Below are 19,358 nucleotides of genomic sequence, written 5' to 3' on the forward strand. Positions count from 1 at the left end.
CAACTGGTACCAGTTGTCTTCTGTTGATATATTCGTTAATGTACAATACTTATGATATTAAACTAACGACAACTTGTGATCAAAAAGAACTTGCGTTGTAAAGTTACCAGAAAACATTTATTTTGTGTCGCTTTTTGAACACGTTTCGATATGGAGAAATATTTATTTTTTCGTCGTGGTTTGAGCGTTTCTTTGTTTTCACATGAGAAAGCACTTTTGTTTAATGCAGATGAAACATTGGGTATTCAACAGAGGGGAAAATATATTTCACTTACAGCGATTCGTTAAACCGTCACATCGGCATAAAAAACCAATACACCATCTTAGTGTGAATTTGGAAATTAACAATTCCCTCACTTCGACCGTGACTTAATTATTCGGAATTATTATTAGCTAATTACACAATGTCGCATTTTATCTTATCTACCTTACACAGAAAAGTTTCGTTGACAGTAAAATTGTGACCCACTCTTTGATTTTTTTTAGAACTATATTTGCATGGTATACCTTAAAGTCACCTGGAATAAGAATTTATTTTTCTTTAAACATATAGAGTATAATATGTTAATGAACAATAACGTACTTTGTTGAGTTATTGTTTGTAACAATTTATAATTATGTTTACAAAATAGATAAAGTTGTTTGGGGTGACTCCGCCTACCCCTTTTGTGACGTCAATCGAGGCAGACTTTGCCTCAAACGTACATTGAACACAAGTACGTGCAATTACATGCAAGTCCTAGTTTGTACGTTTCGAAAAAAGGTTTAATTCTTGCATTTTTCCGGCAATGTCGACCACGTGTATTGCTGCTGGAGGCAGCAAAACAACTAAAAATGGGGTCAGTTTGCAAAGTGGTTCGGTCCGACGTCTTTTCCAGCGCTGTGCAGCAAACACTTTGAGCCGTCGTGCTTCAAATTACGCGCCTCGATTGACGTTACGAACAGCGCCCTCTCGGGTCGGGCCTACTATTAAATTTGTTAATGAAATGGAAACTAAATTTCTAGAACCTTAGTTAAATGTTTATTCATATTATACTCATCAAAGCACATACTTTAGTGACAAAAGCTTTATTTTGAAAAAACACCACTTCCAGGTGACTTTAAACACACTGGTATTTAGCAATAACGCTCTGAAAACAACAGTATTGTGATCAAATTTTAGTCTTATTTGTATCCTTTTGCGCGAAAACATCACTTTACTTGTAATTCGTTTTTAACAAAAATGTATACACTGGCTCATTTCAAACGGGAGTAACTTAGCAACGCGATACACCCAAAGCTTGGACATTAAACCAAATAACTGCTGCTGGTGTGTTCTTTCCAGCCCCTGCATATGAATCAAATCTTCAAATTGTCAACATCTGATTCATTTCACAATTAAACAAATATTACGTTAAAGGTCGTCAAAATCACAGTGTTAATGTTTGCATTAACGCTATAATACAAAGCATTAGTATATTACTAGATACTTGTATTTCTACAAAGCATGTTTTTGTTAAATTTAACTATAATCCAATTAGTGTACTAGACGTTAAGATATATTGCATAGTTTTAGAAATAGTCAGGTGTCACTTGAATGTTTTAAATACATTGAAGGAACATTAACACCGTATCAATTGATTGTTTTGGTTTTTGTGTTTTGCGTATTTAATTTATATTGAACTAAAATTATTGGTAATTACAATTTGCAAGCTGAACTAATTTTTCCTAACACTGTTTTACTCATTTTTGTCAAAACCTACAACACCTCAAAAAAATAAAATTTAAGGGAAACTTTTTACCGTTTTACCTTCAAACAGTGCAAGTTTACCGTAAATCAGTGAACATTGATTTTGCGTCCTTCTACAAAAAGTACACAAACCCTAAAAACTTGTCAGTGGGAAGTGAACAGGGAATAAGTTTAAATAACGTAGGAATGGGTGGCCCAAGCATTTTGGCCGGGATTGTAGCCCCCGTTGTCGGAGAAACAAAACTCGGCTTATTTGACTGGCGACAGAACATGTTGTTTTCTTTTTGCTTCCGAAAAACTGCAAACAAACGAAGTGACTTGGCCCCTCCTGTCTTCCCCAGACTGGTATGGGCCGCGGTTAACGAATAGCCGGAGTGCTATGGATTTTTCCTCGGAGTATCTGATATCAATACGGTCTAAAGCAGATGGTATCAAAAGAGGGTGCTTTCAGAATTAAGAAACGACCATGGTCACCGCTCACTGTAAAAGGATGAAACTATCTCCAAGGGACAGAAATATCATGCCACTACAAGGGCTACGCGCAATTCTCCAGGACTGGGCGCCCGGATGGGTTGCCGGTGTCTCAGTGAAATCAGTTCTGCTGGAGATTCTTTCCCCTGTTTGAGACAATAACACGGGCTGAGTGAAGGTGATTTATCAGAGGGCGCTATCACAAGTAGTTTGTAACAAGTTTGCCGTATAAGGGGAAGGGAATTTTGGGAGAACATAATCTCCTGACACACCTGCCTATAATGGGGAAAGAATCTTTCAGAAACAGATTTCCATTAAAAACACCGGCCCAAGGCGTAATCCTGCCTTACGCGTTAAACAGTCAAAATTACTTCAATCTCATCCAAAAGTTGTAAATAGTAAATACATTTTGTTCGCTGGCCTTATGTTGCTTTATGTGCTTGCAAATTAGTCTGTTTTGACAAAATACATTAATATTGACAATGTATTTTCTTTTCATTTGACCTCGTTTGAGGTAACAATTTAGTTTAAAATTTAATCAATGTCTGTTCAATGATAAAAAGCGAAACTGCCGTTGGAGTTTCGAGCCAAGGGGGCAATGATGTGTCATAGAAACAATAAGGTGAATTTTTTGGCTCGAATAAAATGAAAATTTTATGTTTATTTAAACAAAACTAACTTCAGTGTGCGAGTGTAGTCAACACATTCACTTTACGCATTACTTATTCCATTTAATTTGTTTCAGTTTACAGATTTTAGTGATTGGTAAATGTAAATGTAATCATTCGATAAATATGTTTTTTGGATTGACAAAAAATGATCAGACAGAAACAAAATCACACTACAATTGGACGCACGTTAATCTCCCCAGCTGATGGCTCTGTGGTGCCCGGAAGCTCAGTGGTGACCTTATCATTGTGAGACTTACACGGTCTATTGGAGGGAAATGGTTGATCACCCTCGGGAGCCCCATGTGATCTTGACGTCACATTTGAAATAATATTTACAAACTGGGGGGGGGGGGGGGGTCGAACACACACACTAAGCCCACAATAACATACAAATATTATAAATAACGCCCTCTGTTGGTCTAACAATTGTGCAGCCTTTGTGTTAACCATGGCTTTAATCTCCTCTAATATTAGGAAAGGCGAGGAATACAAATCAGCGATACTTCGCGCTATGTAAAAAATAAAAAGGGACACAAATGACGTTTAAAAGTACGTTTACTTAACAAAATCATGTTTTTGTACAGCTTCATGACTAAAACTAAGTTATCTGAATATTGACCATGAAAATATAGATCCTGAAGAAGTAGAACAAAAAAATTGTTACAAAAAAGAATCTCTCCACAACGACCCCTTCCACATGTAACCGCCCGTTGCACGCTAAAGCATTGCGCGAAATTTTACTCATTTTCACAGAGCGGGTCACTGGTCTCTGGCTACCACGGCGAACAAGTATATGGACAAGTCAAGGAAACACCAGGGCTACGTTAATATAAAGATCACAGGTTCAAATGTCAAAGTAATTTGATTTTTGGGATTTGTTTTCATCAAACATTAAACTAAAATGTATCCAGTCAGTTTCTCATTTAGGCCTGGCGTTCTTTTCTTGTTTTGTATCTGTATGATTCAAAAGTGATATTACTGGAAAAAAGTCGGTCTGATTTAAAGGGGGGGTACAGAATTGGTAAGAAAAAACCTCGTTAAAAATTCCTAAGATCACAGATTTACATAACACTTACACGGTTTAATGATGATGATAGTAGGAAACATCCCTTGAAATATTTCCGTCCAAAATTCCATATTTGATGAGAAAGAAAGAAAAGTAATTTAACGATCGGACTTTATCGCTCCGGTAGCGTTTTATTCATTTTTTTGACTCAATTTCGTACATACTGCCCTCACACGACAAATAAAAGCTATTTTTTCACTCAATTGGGCACACGTAAATAATTCGCGAACGGTCGGTTTCTATGGTTCGCAGCAATCGTCGTTCTGAATGATGATCGATCTCGCCGCTCCCATAACACTTTAAAAACTTTTTCGAGCGCGCCAAGTTAACCCACCGTTGCATACGAGGTTGTGTTGCGTACATACACGTAGTCTGGCTCCCACACCCCAAATCTCTGACCTATGTTTACATTAAAAGAGGTCAAGGAATATGTGGTCAGCAACTAGACTAACTTAAACTCGTGCACCCCATCCAGTACACACACGCACGGCCCATTGAATACTTTTGGTGCACACTCCATCCACACTCGGCGCGCCGCCGCCGGGGGACTACCGATGCAATCAACCAAAATTTGTCAGCAACAATGGATGATCGTACCAAAAACGGGCCGTCCGACACTCGCAGAGACGGCAAAAAAAAAAAAAAGGTCTAAAGCAAAATATAACAAGGACCATAAAAAGACGCTGTCTCTATTAAACACATCGACGAAGCTTCCAGTTTCCGTTATGCAGAGATGGCGTTGAACATCAGTAGAAATGAAAATGTCGTGTGCTAGTACTTAGTAGGTTGGCCACGTTTTTACTGGATAAATACGTCGTCGGCCAACAACATGCACCATCGAGGAGAAGAAGCAGCACCTCCAGTTCCAGCCCTATGAAGTGAGTATTTTGTATTTTAGAATCCAACAAACCCTTCACATCATCCACATCATATCGAGAAAAAAAGAAAAGATTCATTAAGAAAATCTTCACCGTCAAAACTCACTAGCACTCTGAAATCCCTGTGAATTCATGATTTTATTTTTATTTCACCTTTTGGATCCCACCTTTTTATTTATTATAATGTTATAAAAGTCAAGGAAACACCAGGGCTACGTTAATATAAAGATCACAGGTTCAAATGTCAAAGTAATTTGATTTTTGGGATTTGTTTTCATCAAACATTAAACTAAAATGTATCCAGTCAGTTTCTCATTTAGGCCTGGCGTTCTTTTCTTGTTTTGTATCTGTATGATTCAAAAGTGATATTACTGGAAAAAAGTCGGTCTGATTTAAAGGGGGGGTACAGAATTGGTAAGAAAAAACCTCGTAAAAAATTCCTAAGATCACAGATTTACATAACACTTACACGGTTTAATGATGATGATAGTAGGAAACATCCCTTGAAATATTTCCGTCCAAAATTCCATATTTGATGAGAAAGAAAGAAAAGTAATTTAACGATCGGACTTTATCGCTCCGGTAGCGTTTTATTCATTTTTTTGAATCAATTTCGTACAAACTGCCCTCACACGACAAATAAAAGCTATTTTTTCACTCAATTGGGCACACGTAAATAATTCGCGAACGGTCGGTTTCTATGGTTCGCAGCAATCGTCGTTCTGAATGATGATCGATCTCGCCGCTCCCATAACACTTTAAAAACTTTTTCGAGCGCGCCAAGTTAACCCACCGTTGCATACGAGGTTGTGTTGCGTACATACACGTAGTCTGGCTCCCACACCCCAAATCTCTGACCTATGTTTACATTAAAAGAGGTCAAGGAATATGTGGTCAGCAACTAGACTAACTTAAACTCGTGCACCCCATCCAGTACACACACGCACGGCCCATTGAATACTTTTGGTGCACACTCCATCCACACTCGGCGCGCCGCCGCCGGGGGACTACCGATGCAATCAACCAATATTTGTCAGCAACAATGGATGATCGTACCAAAAACGGGCCGTCCGACACTCGCAGAGAGTGCAAAAAAAAAAAAAGATCTAAAGCAAAATATAACAAGGACCATAAAAAGACGCTGTCTCTGCTAAACACATCGACGAAGCTTCCAGTTTCCGTTATGCAGAGATGGCGTTGAACATCAGTAGAAATGAAAATGTCGTGTGCTAGTACTTAGTAGGTTGGCCACGTTTTTACTGGATAAATACGTCGTCGGCCAACAACATGCACCATCGAGAAGAAGAAGCAGCACCTCCAGTTCCAGCCCTATGAAGTGAGTATTATTTTGTATTTTAGAATCCAACAAACCCTTCACATCATCCACATCATATCGAGAAAAAAAGAAAAGATTCATTAAGAAAATCTTCACCGTCAAAACTCACTAGCACTCTGAAATCCCTGTGAATTCATGATTTTATTTTTATTTCACCTTTTGGATCCCACCTTTTTATTTATTATAATGTTATAATTTAAGGGAACCTTGAAAAACAAAATCTAGACAATTAGACTGGCCTCTGTATCGAATGTGTTCAGTCACTCACTGACAATATTAATTAAAGCTTTCTTATTTATTTCCACATCTAGAGGCCTACCAATGGCTGTTTCAAGTTCAACACCTGTGGAGACAAAATCACTAGAGACTATCATGACAGTGACTCCATTTCCTCTGGATTGTAAGTTAATTTTACTTCTATGTTTTTGCATTGCTAATAATAAAATTAATCTTTTCAAACCTCCTTGCAAGACACTGGACACTGGTAATTGTCAAATACCAGTCTTCTCATTTGGTGTTTCTCAACATACAACAAACCTGTAAAAAGTTAAGCTCAATTTGTCGTCGAAATTGCAAGATAATAATGATGAAAAAAAAAACCCTTGTCAGACAAAGTTGTGTGCATTCGGATGTCGGATGCTTGATTTCGAGACCTCTAAATCAAATTCTTAGGTTTCTAAATCAAATTCGTGGAAAATTACCACTTTCTGGAAAACTACGTCACTTTAGAGTACGTTTCATGACATTTTTGTGTTCTTATTTTTTTCAAATTTAGCATCAGTGTCAACTACAAGGTTGATGGCCAGTTTATTTACCCCCAGGAATTTGAGGGTGATATAACCCTACAAGATGACGATTTGTGGAAGCCAGTGATGTCATGTAAAATAGGGTAAGTTTTTTGTCTTGTTTTTTAAACTAAAGTACCGGTATGCAATTACTTTTATTGTACATACGCAACTGGCATTATTCTATACACAGCTGACATTATTCCATGTATTTTTTAGAAAAAGCTGTGAAGGACTTCAAGTGGTTGCACATGCTGAACAAGTCCACGGAATAGCCGACGAGGATGAGGAAGAAGCTGCACAACTTGAAGATGAGGTTGCCTTCACATGGTCGGGTCTACACTGGATCTTTTTAGATCTCACAATGTTTTATACTATGCACCTCTCCCCATTACTCGTTACCAAGTAAGGTGTTATGCTAATAAATATTTTGAGTAACTACCAATAGTGTCCACTGCCTTTAAAGTGCAGTATTGATTGAAAGTTGCTAAATGTACATACTGGATGTAAAGAAAGGCAATGCCCATGTGTATTTCTGCAACAAATACATTCCTCATCTGTTGGCATTGGTCAGCAATGTGTACAAGTACGTACACCACTCTAGATCTTGAGCAGGCCGAGGTTGGGCTGGCTGCTGTGGTTGCTCGTGCAAAATGTCGAAGATGAGACCTGGGCTTCTCTCTGCAGCTTGCAGCAGCAACTGCCGAACTTCTTCGATTGACATATTTGCAATGCCCTCCTGCGTAATTAGAAATTGGCAATGTTTAATTATTTTGATTCCCTATCTATATTATCAGACTAACCTTACATTGATGACAGTATACTACAAAAAAATATGTTCTGGGTTTGTAGCTACTGAAATTGTGCAGGTTTATGAGCTGTATACATGCAGTTCGTGCTGTAGGGTTGTCACTACCTACAGCATCCATCTATGTACACCTGTGTACATGAATCCCAGTATGTTGAACAAACACTTGGATGTGGGTGGTTTGCAAGTAAAAGGGGTCCAAGTAGTCTGCAAGTCTACAAAATCATAAGTTTCAATAGAAATATACAATGTACATGTGGGTTTGTTTTACCTTCAAAATAAACTTGTGCATTCCAACTATCTGCGCTAGTTGTGTACCCACATTTCTTGCTAGCAGTCATGGCTGATGTGTTTTAACATTGGTATTTAATTATTTATTTGACAGATTTGACAATTGAATTGATTGTAATCAAGTCCAACAAGAGCTTTGGATTTTGTTGTTCTTAGGTGTGAACATTATTTAATGTAACTCTACAGTTTGATTGTCGAGGGATTTATCAACCATGGTAGAGCCAGAACGAAAGTTATGATGGGGGGGGGGGTGAATCCCAGAATTCTAGTGGTAAATTTGTTCTGTTTACATGTTTTTTTTTTATCATAGGCCTTTCTGTGTAGTAAATAATTGATGAGGAATTTAAAATGTCAATAAAAAGTTAGAATATTTTTGGCCAACTTATGTACCACTACTAGTGAATTAATTTTAAATTGATGTTTACCCTTAATCTTTGCTGCCTCTGTTCACGAAGAACAGTCACAGCCTGGGCTTGTGGCAGAGGTTGCAGTGCCACAACCCTTCTGCCTCTAGTGCCCCTGGCTGCCCTTCCTCTCCCCCCTCTTGATGATGCCTCTCACCTTGTGCTGCCTTGTCCCCTTACTGTGCCTAAGCTTGTCCCCTTGCTCGTCTGCCTTGCCCACTTCTGCCCTCCCTTCCTCTGGTTGTAGTATGTAGGTTAAAGACATGATCTTTTTAATTTAATGATTAAAAAGAAAATAATTCAGTTCAGTCTGAAAGCTTACTGTCTGTTTATAAATAATTTCATAAAAGTATGTATCATCTACAGTATCATCAGAGAAATAGTTTTGCGTATAAATAGCTTGAGATGATGTGAAGGCTTACCAAGATGCGACTGCAACAATTACAATATGTTTACAAAGCTGGACCTCGAACATAAATTTTTCGATTTCTTTTTGGTTGAGAGGTTTATTGGATCAGTGTAGAAAAGCAGAAGATTAAAATGAATAATGGTCACTTCAAACATGCACACACGCACGCACTTCACAAATAACGCGCACACATGAGCCCATCATGACTAGTGATAGTATAACTTATTTTTGGCAAATTATTTTGTCTTCTGAAATCTGAGTTTTTTTCTAGCCAAACTACACTCTATAGGGCCATTGTATCCTTGGATTTTTCATATTCATGGTGCTTGAGTAAGCATGGATAGATGTGAACGAATTGCATCTCGTTCTTCCTAAAGTCGGAAACTTAGATTTCACATAAACACAACACTGGGTTGGGGGAGAGGGCTATTTATGTCATCGATTCCTTACCTGACTTTGTCCTTCCAATTCAGGTGAGCACACTTCTTCATCGGCACGAACCACTTGTGAAGAATTCGAACTCATTTTAGTTTTGTACAATAATATACAATGTAAATACTACAACATTCATTCACAGGCGCGTGTACTGTGATGTGTAGCTGCGTTTGTTGCTAACTAAAAAAAAATCTTCTGTAAACTCATGCTATATAATTACTATCCTCCATTCTTTATTCGAGGAAATTTATATTACAATGGAACTAACCCCCTGTTATGCACTTACTACTAGAAACACACATTCTACCTCTACTCAAGACTCATGGTTGAGAAAGCCGATATGGATTTATAAAAATAAGTGTGTAAATACAAAAAATTACAAAAAAATAAATGAATCACGTGAGCCTACACGATAAGGATAAAACTGCCATTGCCACTGTCAAAAGACATTGTTGAGGCAATCTATAGGCTATGTACAGTATACCGAGTTAAAGAACCACTTGTCGTAACCCCCCTTTCAACCTTGATTTTGTCCCAAAGTTTTTTCCCTGTTTTTGTTGCTCGAAACAGAACAATTAGTCAAGAAAAAGAGACAGATTTTTTAGAATCGCAATAGTTTCCGTGTGGAGGGATGCGTCCGGGCTCGCCGGCTGCCGCATGGCCGCTAGCCTTGATCAAGGCTGTTGACGTACTGTTCCCCGGCCCGGTTCGCGGCACACGCATGCAGTACATTCACAAATGTACATTACCATACATTGTACAGCGAGAACAGTATAGCGTAGTCGTGAGAACGGTCGTGTCTTTGTATTTTCAACCTCATACACGTGGCTCAAACAACTACTTGGGAAGACCCATGTACCGTAAGTGTACCGTATACTGATGGTACATGTACATAGTACGTATGTGTACATACGCTGTACACACGTATATGCACTGGGTTATGTATGGGGGTGCGCTGGCGGAATTCAGTGATGGGGACTGGGATTTTGCAGATCGCGGCTGGCTGTAGCGCCTTGATCAAGGCTACATGGCCGCCCGACGGCTGTGTGTAGTCGCGGGTCGCCCGGGTTGCTTTGCGCCCGTCATGTGTGATGATCCCAGTATATTTTGTTGTCGTTGTTTACGTTTTCACATAATCCATGTACTTTACCTTATAAAATACAATCTAAGTGAGGAGCTCATACATAGAGCTCATGAGTGATGGCATTGGAGGTGCATAACTCCCTCCGACGAGAGGGTAGTTTTAGGCCAGTTACAGAAAATAAAGCAGCTATTAGGTCTATTATATCATGGATCGGTACCTCTATGATTATTTGGTCAATCGTGGAGGAAGATTCTAAAAATTTTAGAATCTTCCTCCACGATTGACCACGATTACCACGATTGAATGGTAAGGTTTACTCCTTGCTCATATTGAGCTATAGGCCTGACTGACTGGTTGCTCCTTTTTTTTTTTTTTTTTTTTTTTTTATTATTATCTAACTGTGAATGATTCCTCTTGTTTTATCTTATTAGACACGACACAAATGTATGAAAATAAACTTCATAATTATCATGTTGTTATAAATTATCTAACAGGTAGCGCTCCATGTTCATCGACAGTACTTTTTCATTTACGTTACAAGGATAATATTAATACAATTGTTTATGAGCCTGGCGTATTTTCCACGGTTGATGGAGTGTCGGCGCCATCAACTTGGCAGGTGAGTTGATACACTGTATATTGTTAAAGGCACTGACACTGTGGTAACTACTCAGAATAATTATTAGCATATAAATATAAAACTCTGCTTTGTAAGAGGCTGTCAATAAGTATAACAAGTGAGAAGTACCCTCAGTCTGAAAAACGTAGCTTGTGAAAAAGAGGTAATATTACTCACTAAAATAATAAAAGACTTCTGCCCAGACATGACAGAAGCCTTTTTAATTGTTCCTATCTGAAAGCACTTTTTTGTACAACAAAGGGTTTTTTTCTCCATCATTTTCTTTCAACTTCAATGACCAATTGAGTAAAAAAATCCACAGGTTTATTCATGTAGGGATACACCAAGTGAGAATACTGGTCTTTGACAATACCAATGTTCCAGTGCCTACACAAGCTAGTTTCCATTCTATATTTCTCTGTTCAGATCTATAACTCAAAACAGGTTTAAATTTCCTTTGCGAAGATTTCTAGTGCTATTTTCGGTACTCATGCTACTCCCGTGGGTCGCAACCACCTAAAACTACCACATGATTTTGAAAAAAAAAAAAAAAAAAATGGTATGACTATCATAGGCCTATCATGATTTTCGGAGATTCTTTCATCCAAGGAAAATCGTAGTTTTGTTGTACACTGATAAGGCAGGAAATAAACGTGTTTACCCGTTTGTAATTCAAGCATCCCAGATATACACGCTTTTTGTTGTTGTAGGAATACCTATCCAAACTTTAAAAAGTGCTCTAGAAAAAAAAAACCACGGCATAGTTTGTTAATGGCTGGCATCCATGCTACATGTATGGATCATGGGCTCGGGAAGACGATTAGGGTGGATGCCCAGCTTGATTTTGAATTTTAAGGTAATTTGGGGGTAAAAAGGTCAAAAAAGGTCAAAAATCAATATTTTCAAAATTTGTGTCCAATTTATTCACATTTGATAGATCTATCCATAAAATGTATTTTTAACTTTATGTTGATACTACAAACCTATGTAATTAACGTATAAACTTTGACCTTGTGCACAAATGTATAGCAAAACGAAGTGTAAAAGTGTGATTATCTTGAAAAGGGTACATTTTGAGTACACCAATTGGTTTTGCACTCCCCATCCTCATTGGTGCATATGTTGGTTTCAAACAACTTTTTTTGAAAGGTAAATATACCCAGGCAGTTTTTGAGAAGAAAAAAAATAATTCAAATACCACTTTCAATACTGGCTCCATTGTACGATTGAGAAACATAATGGAGAAATTGAGTGGCCCACCTTATCTGGTTTTACCTGCTACATCAGACAGTCCAAGGTCGGTCTATGGAATGTTCATCCACAGAGTCATAGTGTGGTATTAAGGGGCGGGGGCGGGCGGTGTGGGATATAGTGTCAAAGGTCCACCGGGATTTCATCCAATGGTGTACCCAATGGAACCGCTGGATCTGAATAGCTGGCCGGGCATTTGGGGCTGAGCCGGTGTACCGGGTGAGCTCCTGGAATGACGTTAAAGCTATTTGAACCTACCGGGGGTAGACCGGGGTCGACCCATGGCAGGGAAACGAATCGAGTGCATCCATTTACTTGTGTGGTGGGGTGGAGGGGAGGGGGGCGCTTTTGTTGGAGTTTTTTTCTTAACTGAATGCGTTCCCACTGGATCCACTTCGGAGTTCCGATTGCGCATGCCTGACCTCTGACCTTCGCGACTGTAGATGGAAGATAAACAAAGGCAGACCTCGCTCGCCATTTTTCCCCAGCATGCGTTGCTCGATCATAACCCCAGGGGTTATAGACCAGAGCATTTTGGTTAAAGGAACGAGGTACCAATATTTGAGTATAGGAACATTTAGTGGATAACCTGCTGCTGCCGGGAACCCCCCGCTGTGTGTGGCGCATGGACCCCTCAAAGAGGCAAAATAATGGGCTGAATCAAACATTGTAGGTACCACATGAAACCATGGAGCTATGAAACCAAGTGGAAATCATCATTAACATGATACTAAGTAAAACATATCAACCGCCTGCCAGACACACCCTCCACCAATGTGTAGTGTATAAACCTATGGGTTGAAATTGACCAGTGTCAAATCAGCTCAGATTTACGTGAAACTTTGTCTGACTATTCCACTATGGCTAAAATGAACACACACCAAAAATTAAGTCCATACTCCATATCGTTTCAGAGATACAGCCTCTTAAAATATGCTATCCCCCTTTTTTTGTTGGAGCTCGGCCCCCCCCCCCGGCCCGCCCCGCGCGTCGTCGTTGTATTTTTGTCAATCTTTAAAGTCACCTGGAAATATAGAGTATAAAATAACAAACCTGTGAACATTTGAGCTCAGTTGGTCGTCGAAGTTGCGAGATAATAATGGAAGAAAAAAACACCATTGTCACACGAAGCTGTGTACTTTCAGATGCTTGATTTCGAGACCTCAAAATATAATTCTGAGATCTCAAAATCAAATTCGTAGAAATTACTTCTTTCTCAAAAACTACGTTACTTCAGAGGGAGCCGTTTCTCACAAGGTGTTTATCTAATATCAACAGCTCCCAATTACTCGTTACCAAGTAAGGTTTTATGCTAACAACTATTTTGAGTTATTACCAATAGTGTCCACTGCCTTTAAATGCAAGTAAAGTCTTCATCTAACTGTTTTTAATACTTATAGGAATATTTGCTGCACCGTTGAGTTCCAGAATTGGCATGAGGGCTACTGTTATGATGAGCGGTGTTATGGTTGGCGGTTCCATGATTGCATCGTCCTTTGTCCCGTGTAGCCTTTAATCAAGACGCATGCGGCAGCGGCACCCCAAGATGTCACGCACGAAATAAAGACTAGCGCCTCGATCGCCGCTCGAGCCGGTCTTTTTTGAGTGCGTGATATCTGGCGTTGGTTACAGGCTATGTACCGTGCCGAAAAAAAGGTTATTACTATTTAATGACGGGTAATTAGTGTTGAAAGCGAGTCAATGCATATAACATTATTAATTATTGTTCCTCACATGTAAACGGGATTGATTTTCGCCAATAAACCCTGCAGCGAAACGCCCTTATTGAAGTTTGTTTAAATTCTTAGTTAGACCTATTGGCCCGAAGAATTTTCGTCGTTGTTTAGTCGTTATTGTCATTCGGCAGGGAAACATATCAAACTCGACTTATTGATGTAAGGCTCATTATTGAAATGTGTAATTGTCGACTAAAAAATCGGGCCGGAATCGCAAGGTATTGAAAAACTAAAAACACTTCTGCATGCCGTTGACGGCACGCATCAAAATGACAATGCTTTGACGTCATGTCTATAGGAGTTTGCTTTGACGAAATACCTCCAATACAAATTGGAGCTCCCAACTCATGACGTATTAAAAACATGAGTGATTACGTAACGGAGCTTTTCGCGAATCTTTCAGAAAAACGCTGGACAAGGGTATTTTTATACACAATTAAAACATGGTATAGTCATGAGACTCGATTTCCTTATTGATTGAAAACATTTTAAATTAAATTCAGCAAAGTTCACGACTTTACATTTTCGTTCAAGCAGGTCTTTAACTTACAATTGCCAAGTAAAGCTTGCAATTGATCAAGGTCCCCAAGCCATTTGTCTGCAGTATAAACCTGTTTGGTCGTGTCTTAAAAAAATTAAAAATAATCTTATTATTACATTTGTTTTATTTAAAGGGGTAGGTGTAAGTATTTCCAGCATTCTCACACGGGTTCAGATGGCAGAGAGTTTTCAGAGCAACTATGCAACAGCGAATGGTATTGCACAAGCCGGCTCCCCTCTTGGACTAATCGTAGTTGCTCCTCTGATGCAGTTGTTTCTTGATACATATGGATGGCGAGCAGTGTTCCTGTTGATGGGAGGAATTAGCTTACATCTTGTCGTACTCGGCGCCCTCTTACGACAACCATCACTTAAAAACAAGGAACATGCAGATTCGTATCACTCTGTCTCGTCACGCGAGCAAGGAATTGATGACGAACTTGATGAAAAGTCACAACAGAGTACAACTGTGAACAAAACATCAACGTCTGCAAACGGCTGGATAGGTTTTTCTGTTTGTTTCCAGTTGTCGTTTTGGCTACCAACAACGATCTATGTTTGTTTAAACTTGACCGACACTTTTTGGTGTATATACTTCGTAGATCACGTTGCGATGAAAGGTTTCACATTAACTGACGCTGTTGTATTTTCAACAGTTGCAGGTGTAGCGAAACTTGTGTCTAAGATCACCTTAGGGTTTCTCGTGGATAGAGATTTTGTGAAGTTGCGACCTGCATTGCTCATACTTTCGATAGGTTGTGCTATTTGCTTAGTCACTGATATGTGGTTGAAATCGTACTGGTTGGTTCTTGTAATTACCGCTATCTATGTGAGCTTCAATGGTTCCATTAGTTCATTGGTTGACGTCTACACCAGAGAGTTAATTGGAACCGAGTGTCTTGCATCTGCATTCAGCTGGATGGAATTGATGAATGGGATTCTAACCTTCTCCGGCGGATTCGTTCCAGGTATTTAGAAATAAATAACTGTTTTGATTTGACTTGATTTTGATTTGATTTATTGTTAATGACACTGGACACTATTGGTAGTTGTCAAAGACCAGTCTTCTCGCTTGGTGTATACCAACATATGCATAAAATAGCAAACCAGCTGTGTGAAAATTTGAGCTCAATTTGTCGTCGAAGTTGCGAGATAATAACGAAAGAAAAAACACCCTTGTCACACGATGTTTGCTTTCAGACTCTTGATTTCGAGACCTCAAATTCTAAACCTGAGGTCTCGAAAACAAATTCGCGGAAAATTACTTCTTTCTCGAAAACTACGTCACTTCAGAGGGAGCCGTTTCTCACAATGTTTTATGCTATCAACCTCTCCCCATTACTCGTTAGCATGTAAAGTTTTATGCTTATAATTATTTTTAGTTATTACCTGCCTTTACACGGTTTATTCTGTACTTCGGTTCGACCATTTTGACACAATTTACCAACAAACAGAAGAAATACCGAGAGCAGAAACACCACACTGAATAGTATAGACTATACTGGCAGTGCAGTGTAGTCTAGATTTCAAGCCGTCCAGTAAACTAAATTACACTGTGGCGGACGCGCTTTGGCGATTTACAACTGCGGGTAGTTACACTATCCAATATCAAGCACCATAGTCTTGGGCCAAGACTACATCATATCTGAAAACCAATCTCTTTGTCATTTCTTTCACTAGGTCTGATTTACGATATGACTGGAAACTATGACATGGCGTTTATCATCATGGGATGTCTTTATGTGCCACCGTTGGCGGCGCTCTTAGTAGAGCGCATTCGACGTACTAAAAGAGATGCATGAGATGCATGTTGTTGGGTCAAGTTTTTAGTAATGAATATTGATCTCAATGTTGGCCTTATATAAACTGCGCACAAAAAGTTAGGAAACTTTTTTCAATCATATATTTATCATTTATTACTCTGTTTGTATTATGTAATGAATAGGGTAGATGGCCTTAGCTTTCGATCCAATCCGGACCTTCTTCAGAGGCATAAAACAAGTACAAACAAATACGTATACATCCATTTATAGAAAAAGAGAGGGGGAAAGGGATTACGGAAATGATCCAGAATGAAGCGGGAAAATAACAGCCAATGAAAGTTTCTATTTCAGAGACAAATAAGTGGCTATGGACCAATAGTAGTGAAGTGGCTATGGACCAATAGTAGTGAAGTGGCGAGGACAAAGGATTTTTAGAATAAAAGGATGGGTTACTGGACCATAAAAGTGTGAAAGTATGTGTTCGACAACAATGCAGGGAGACATGAAAGGGTAGGATTAGAGAGCAAATTTATTACTCTGTTTGTATTACGTTATATATCAACATAAAGCTGATGTGTTCTTCTTTAAATGACACCACATTTGCAATGATGACATAATTATTGCTTACATTGGCTACATAATGATAATGATAAAGTCACAAATCAAATGTGCCAAAATTACCGTTATCTGTACTATAAACAGTCGATAGGTAGATCAATAATCAAACCGGTCACGCTTCAGAACCATGAATGGTTTACACAAAGATGTGCACCAGTGAGAACACCCCACACCTTTACCCCCATCTCTTGAAACAACTTGTTTTGGTATTCGCAAGACTCATTACTGAACTTCTTGTCTCAATATAAAGTGGATTAAGATCAGTAAGTTGCCTCGCTTGCTTGAACTACAAAAAAGTGTAAATCTTTGGATAATTTTGGCACATTTGATTGTGACTCTGTTTCTTTCTCACTCATGTGGCCATGTCCAGCAGCATGCCATCACTGCAAATGTGATATAATTTTAAAGAGGAACACTTCAGCTTTGCATTGATATATAATTTAATACAAATAGAGAAATAATGTATAAAAATACACTTGATTGAAAAAAGTTTCCTAACTTCTTGTGAGGGTTGTCCCCATAATGTGTACAAGAGCTTCCCCTCCCCCGAGGGCAAGCCCCATGTGAGTAGAATCTGCAATAGCCAGTGTGTATCTCATATACCTATAGCTACTTCGTGTTTATAACCCAGTAGAGATGTTTTTGCAATTACAATGCAGACCTTTTGTAGGACTCAAAACACAATGTTCACTGATTTGTTCTTCTTCTTCTCGTGTCTATATGCTGCTTATATGGCTATCCCTCCAGTTATAGTTGGCACACTGAAGGGCAGTGTCGGTGGCCTCAGCCAGGTCTTGTTATTAAACTTACATGGTTTGAAGATAATGATAGTAGAAAGCTTCCCTTAAAGTTGTACCTACTGTGATGATGTATAGTTTTTGAGAAACGAGTAAAACAATGTCACGAAAATGTTTATTTTATCTTGTACGACGTAATTACCAGTCATGGTACCGGAACTGTTACGTTGTACAGACTAACATTATTTTCGTGCATTGTTTTATTAATGTCTCACAAAAACAACAGCACCATAAGCAAATCATTTTTCTAGTGAAGCTTTGTACTGTCATTGTTCTCAAACCGTGTATAAAAATGAATAAAAATCTATATAGACATTGTGTTTCGAGTCCTACATAAAGTACCCAAACCTTTAAACTTTTCTACTATGACTTCAGAATCTCATGGCGGAATTACTTTCTTTCTATTTATCACACGATATGATCTGCAATGTTAGCATCTTTAAATCATGGTTTGAATTGAGCTATATACACATTAAATGCACTCGTCACACTGGTAATATTACTCAAAATAATTGTACGCATGAAACTTACAAACAATGGAGAGCTGTTGATAGTATAAAACAAAAAACCATCTCTGCCCTCACAGGTCCCCACTTGCCCGTTGGTGGAGAGAAGCAATAATAGTTAAGTGTCTTGCTCAGGGACACAAGTGTCACGACTGGGAATCGAATACACACTCTGCTGAACACAAAATCAGCAGAGCTTGAGTTCGGTGCTCTTAACCGCTCGGCCACGACACCCCCACAAACCAGCAAACAAACACTAGTGAAATGACATGCTGGGCGACAAAGTGCACATTATCAATGTAGCTCAGGCTCAAATGTGATAACAGTTTATTTAATAATTGTAACATTATTTTCAAGGTGAATTTGTTTTATGTAACTTTGATTGTGATGTCAGATTGTAGGTTTGGATTTTTAGCAGTTGTAGGCCTATATGGGCCAAATAACTGTAATTGCTTTGTTCTTCACATGAAATACATTGACGGGTTCCATCAGTTTGGCATCATGGTGTTTTTTGTATGGTTTAATTAACATGTACTGATTAACCCTAGCTATCACTTGGTCCAAGCAGCCAGGCTATCCAGGAACATGGTCAGATTCTTGTCAAGGAAGTACGTCATGCGTGCAGTGTATTTCTATGTTGCAGTGTGAGTGTGATGCATGGTGGGACTAAGCATTTTCGGGATAGACCAATGAGCGTGCTTGATACGTTTGGCCACCCCAGCCCCTTTGGTTAAAGACAGTGGACACTATTGGTAATTACTCAAAATAATTATTAGCATAAAACATACTTGGTAACGAGTAATGCGGAGCTGTTGGTAGTATAAAACATTGAGAGAAACGGCTCCCTCTCTGAAGTAACGTAGTTTTCGAGAAAGAAGTATTTTTCCACGAGACCTCAGATTTAGAATTTGAGGTATCGAAATCAAGCATCCGAAAGCACACAGCTAATTCGTGCGACAAGGGTTTATTTTTCTTTCATTATTGTCTCGCAACCGCTACGACCAATTTAGCTCAAATTTCCACAGGTTTGTTATTTTATGCATAATATGTTGAGATACACCAAAATGCGAAGACTGGTCTTTTACAATTACCACCAGTGACTTCAGGGTCTTTAAAGGCAAGCGCTGGGGACGAGTGAATGCCCTAATAGGTTGATAACGA

At 38.8% G+C, this 19,358-nt stretch overlaps 1 protein-coding gene, 1 long non-coding RNA gene and 1 pseudogene across 2 annotated transcripts; 2 read left to right on the forward strand and 1 right to left on the reverse strand.

Moving 5' to 3' along the window:
* LOC139950945 (alkaline phosphatase-like) overlaps nucleotides 1-19,358 on the reverse strand; it is a 446,069-nt pseudogene that overhangs the window by 85,480 nt on the left and 341,231 nt on the right.
* Nucleotides 6,399-7,334, forward strand: LOC139950310 (uncharacterized). The gene is made up of 3 exons (XR_011787642.1): nucleotides 6,399-6,551; nucleotides 6,927-7,040; nucleotides 7,156-7,334. It is a non-coding gene; the product is annotated as an uncharacterized lncRNA (long non-coding RNA).
* On the forward strand, nucleotides 14,689-16,315 carry LOC139950896 (monocarboxylate transporter 12-like). The gene is made up of 3 exons (XM_071949740.1): nucleotides 14,689-14,974; nucleotides 15,170-15,481; nucleotides 16,194-16,315. Exons 1-3 carry the CDS (start codon nucleotides 14,689-14,691, stop codon nucleotides 16,313-16,315), a joined length of 720 nt encoding a protein of 239 aa, XP_071805841.1.

Source organism: Asterias amurensis, chromosome 18 (genome assembly GCF_032118995.1).
Source record: "Asterias amurensis chromosome 18, ASM3211899v1".
NCBI lineage: Eukaryota > Metazoa > Echinodermata > Asteroidea > Forcipulatida > Asteriidae > Asterias > Asterias amurensis.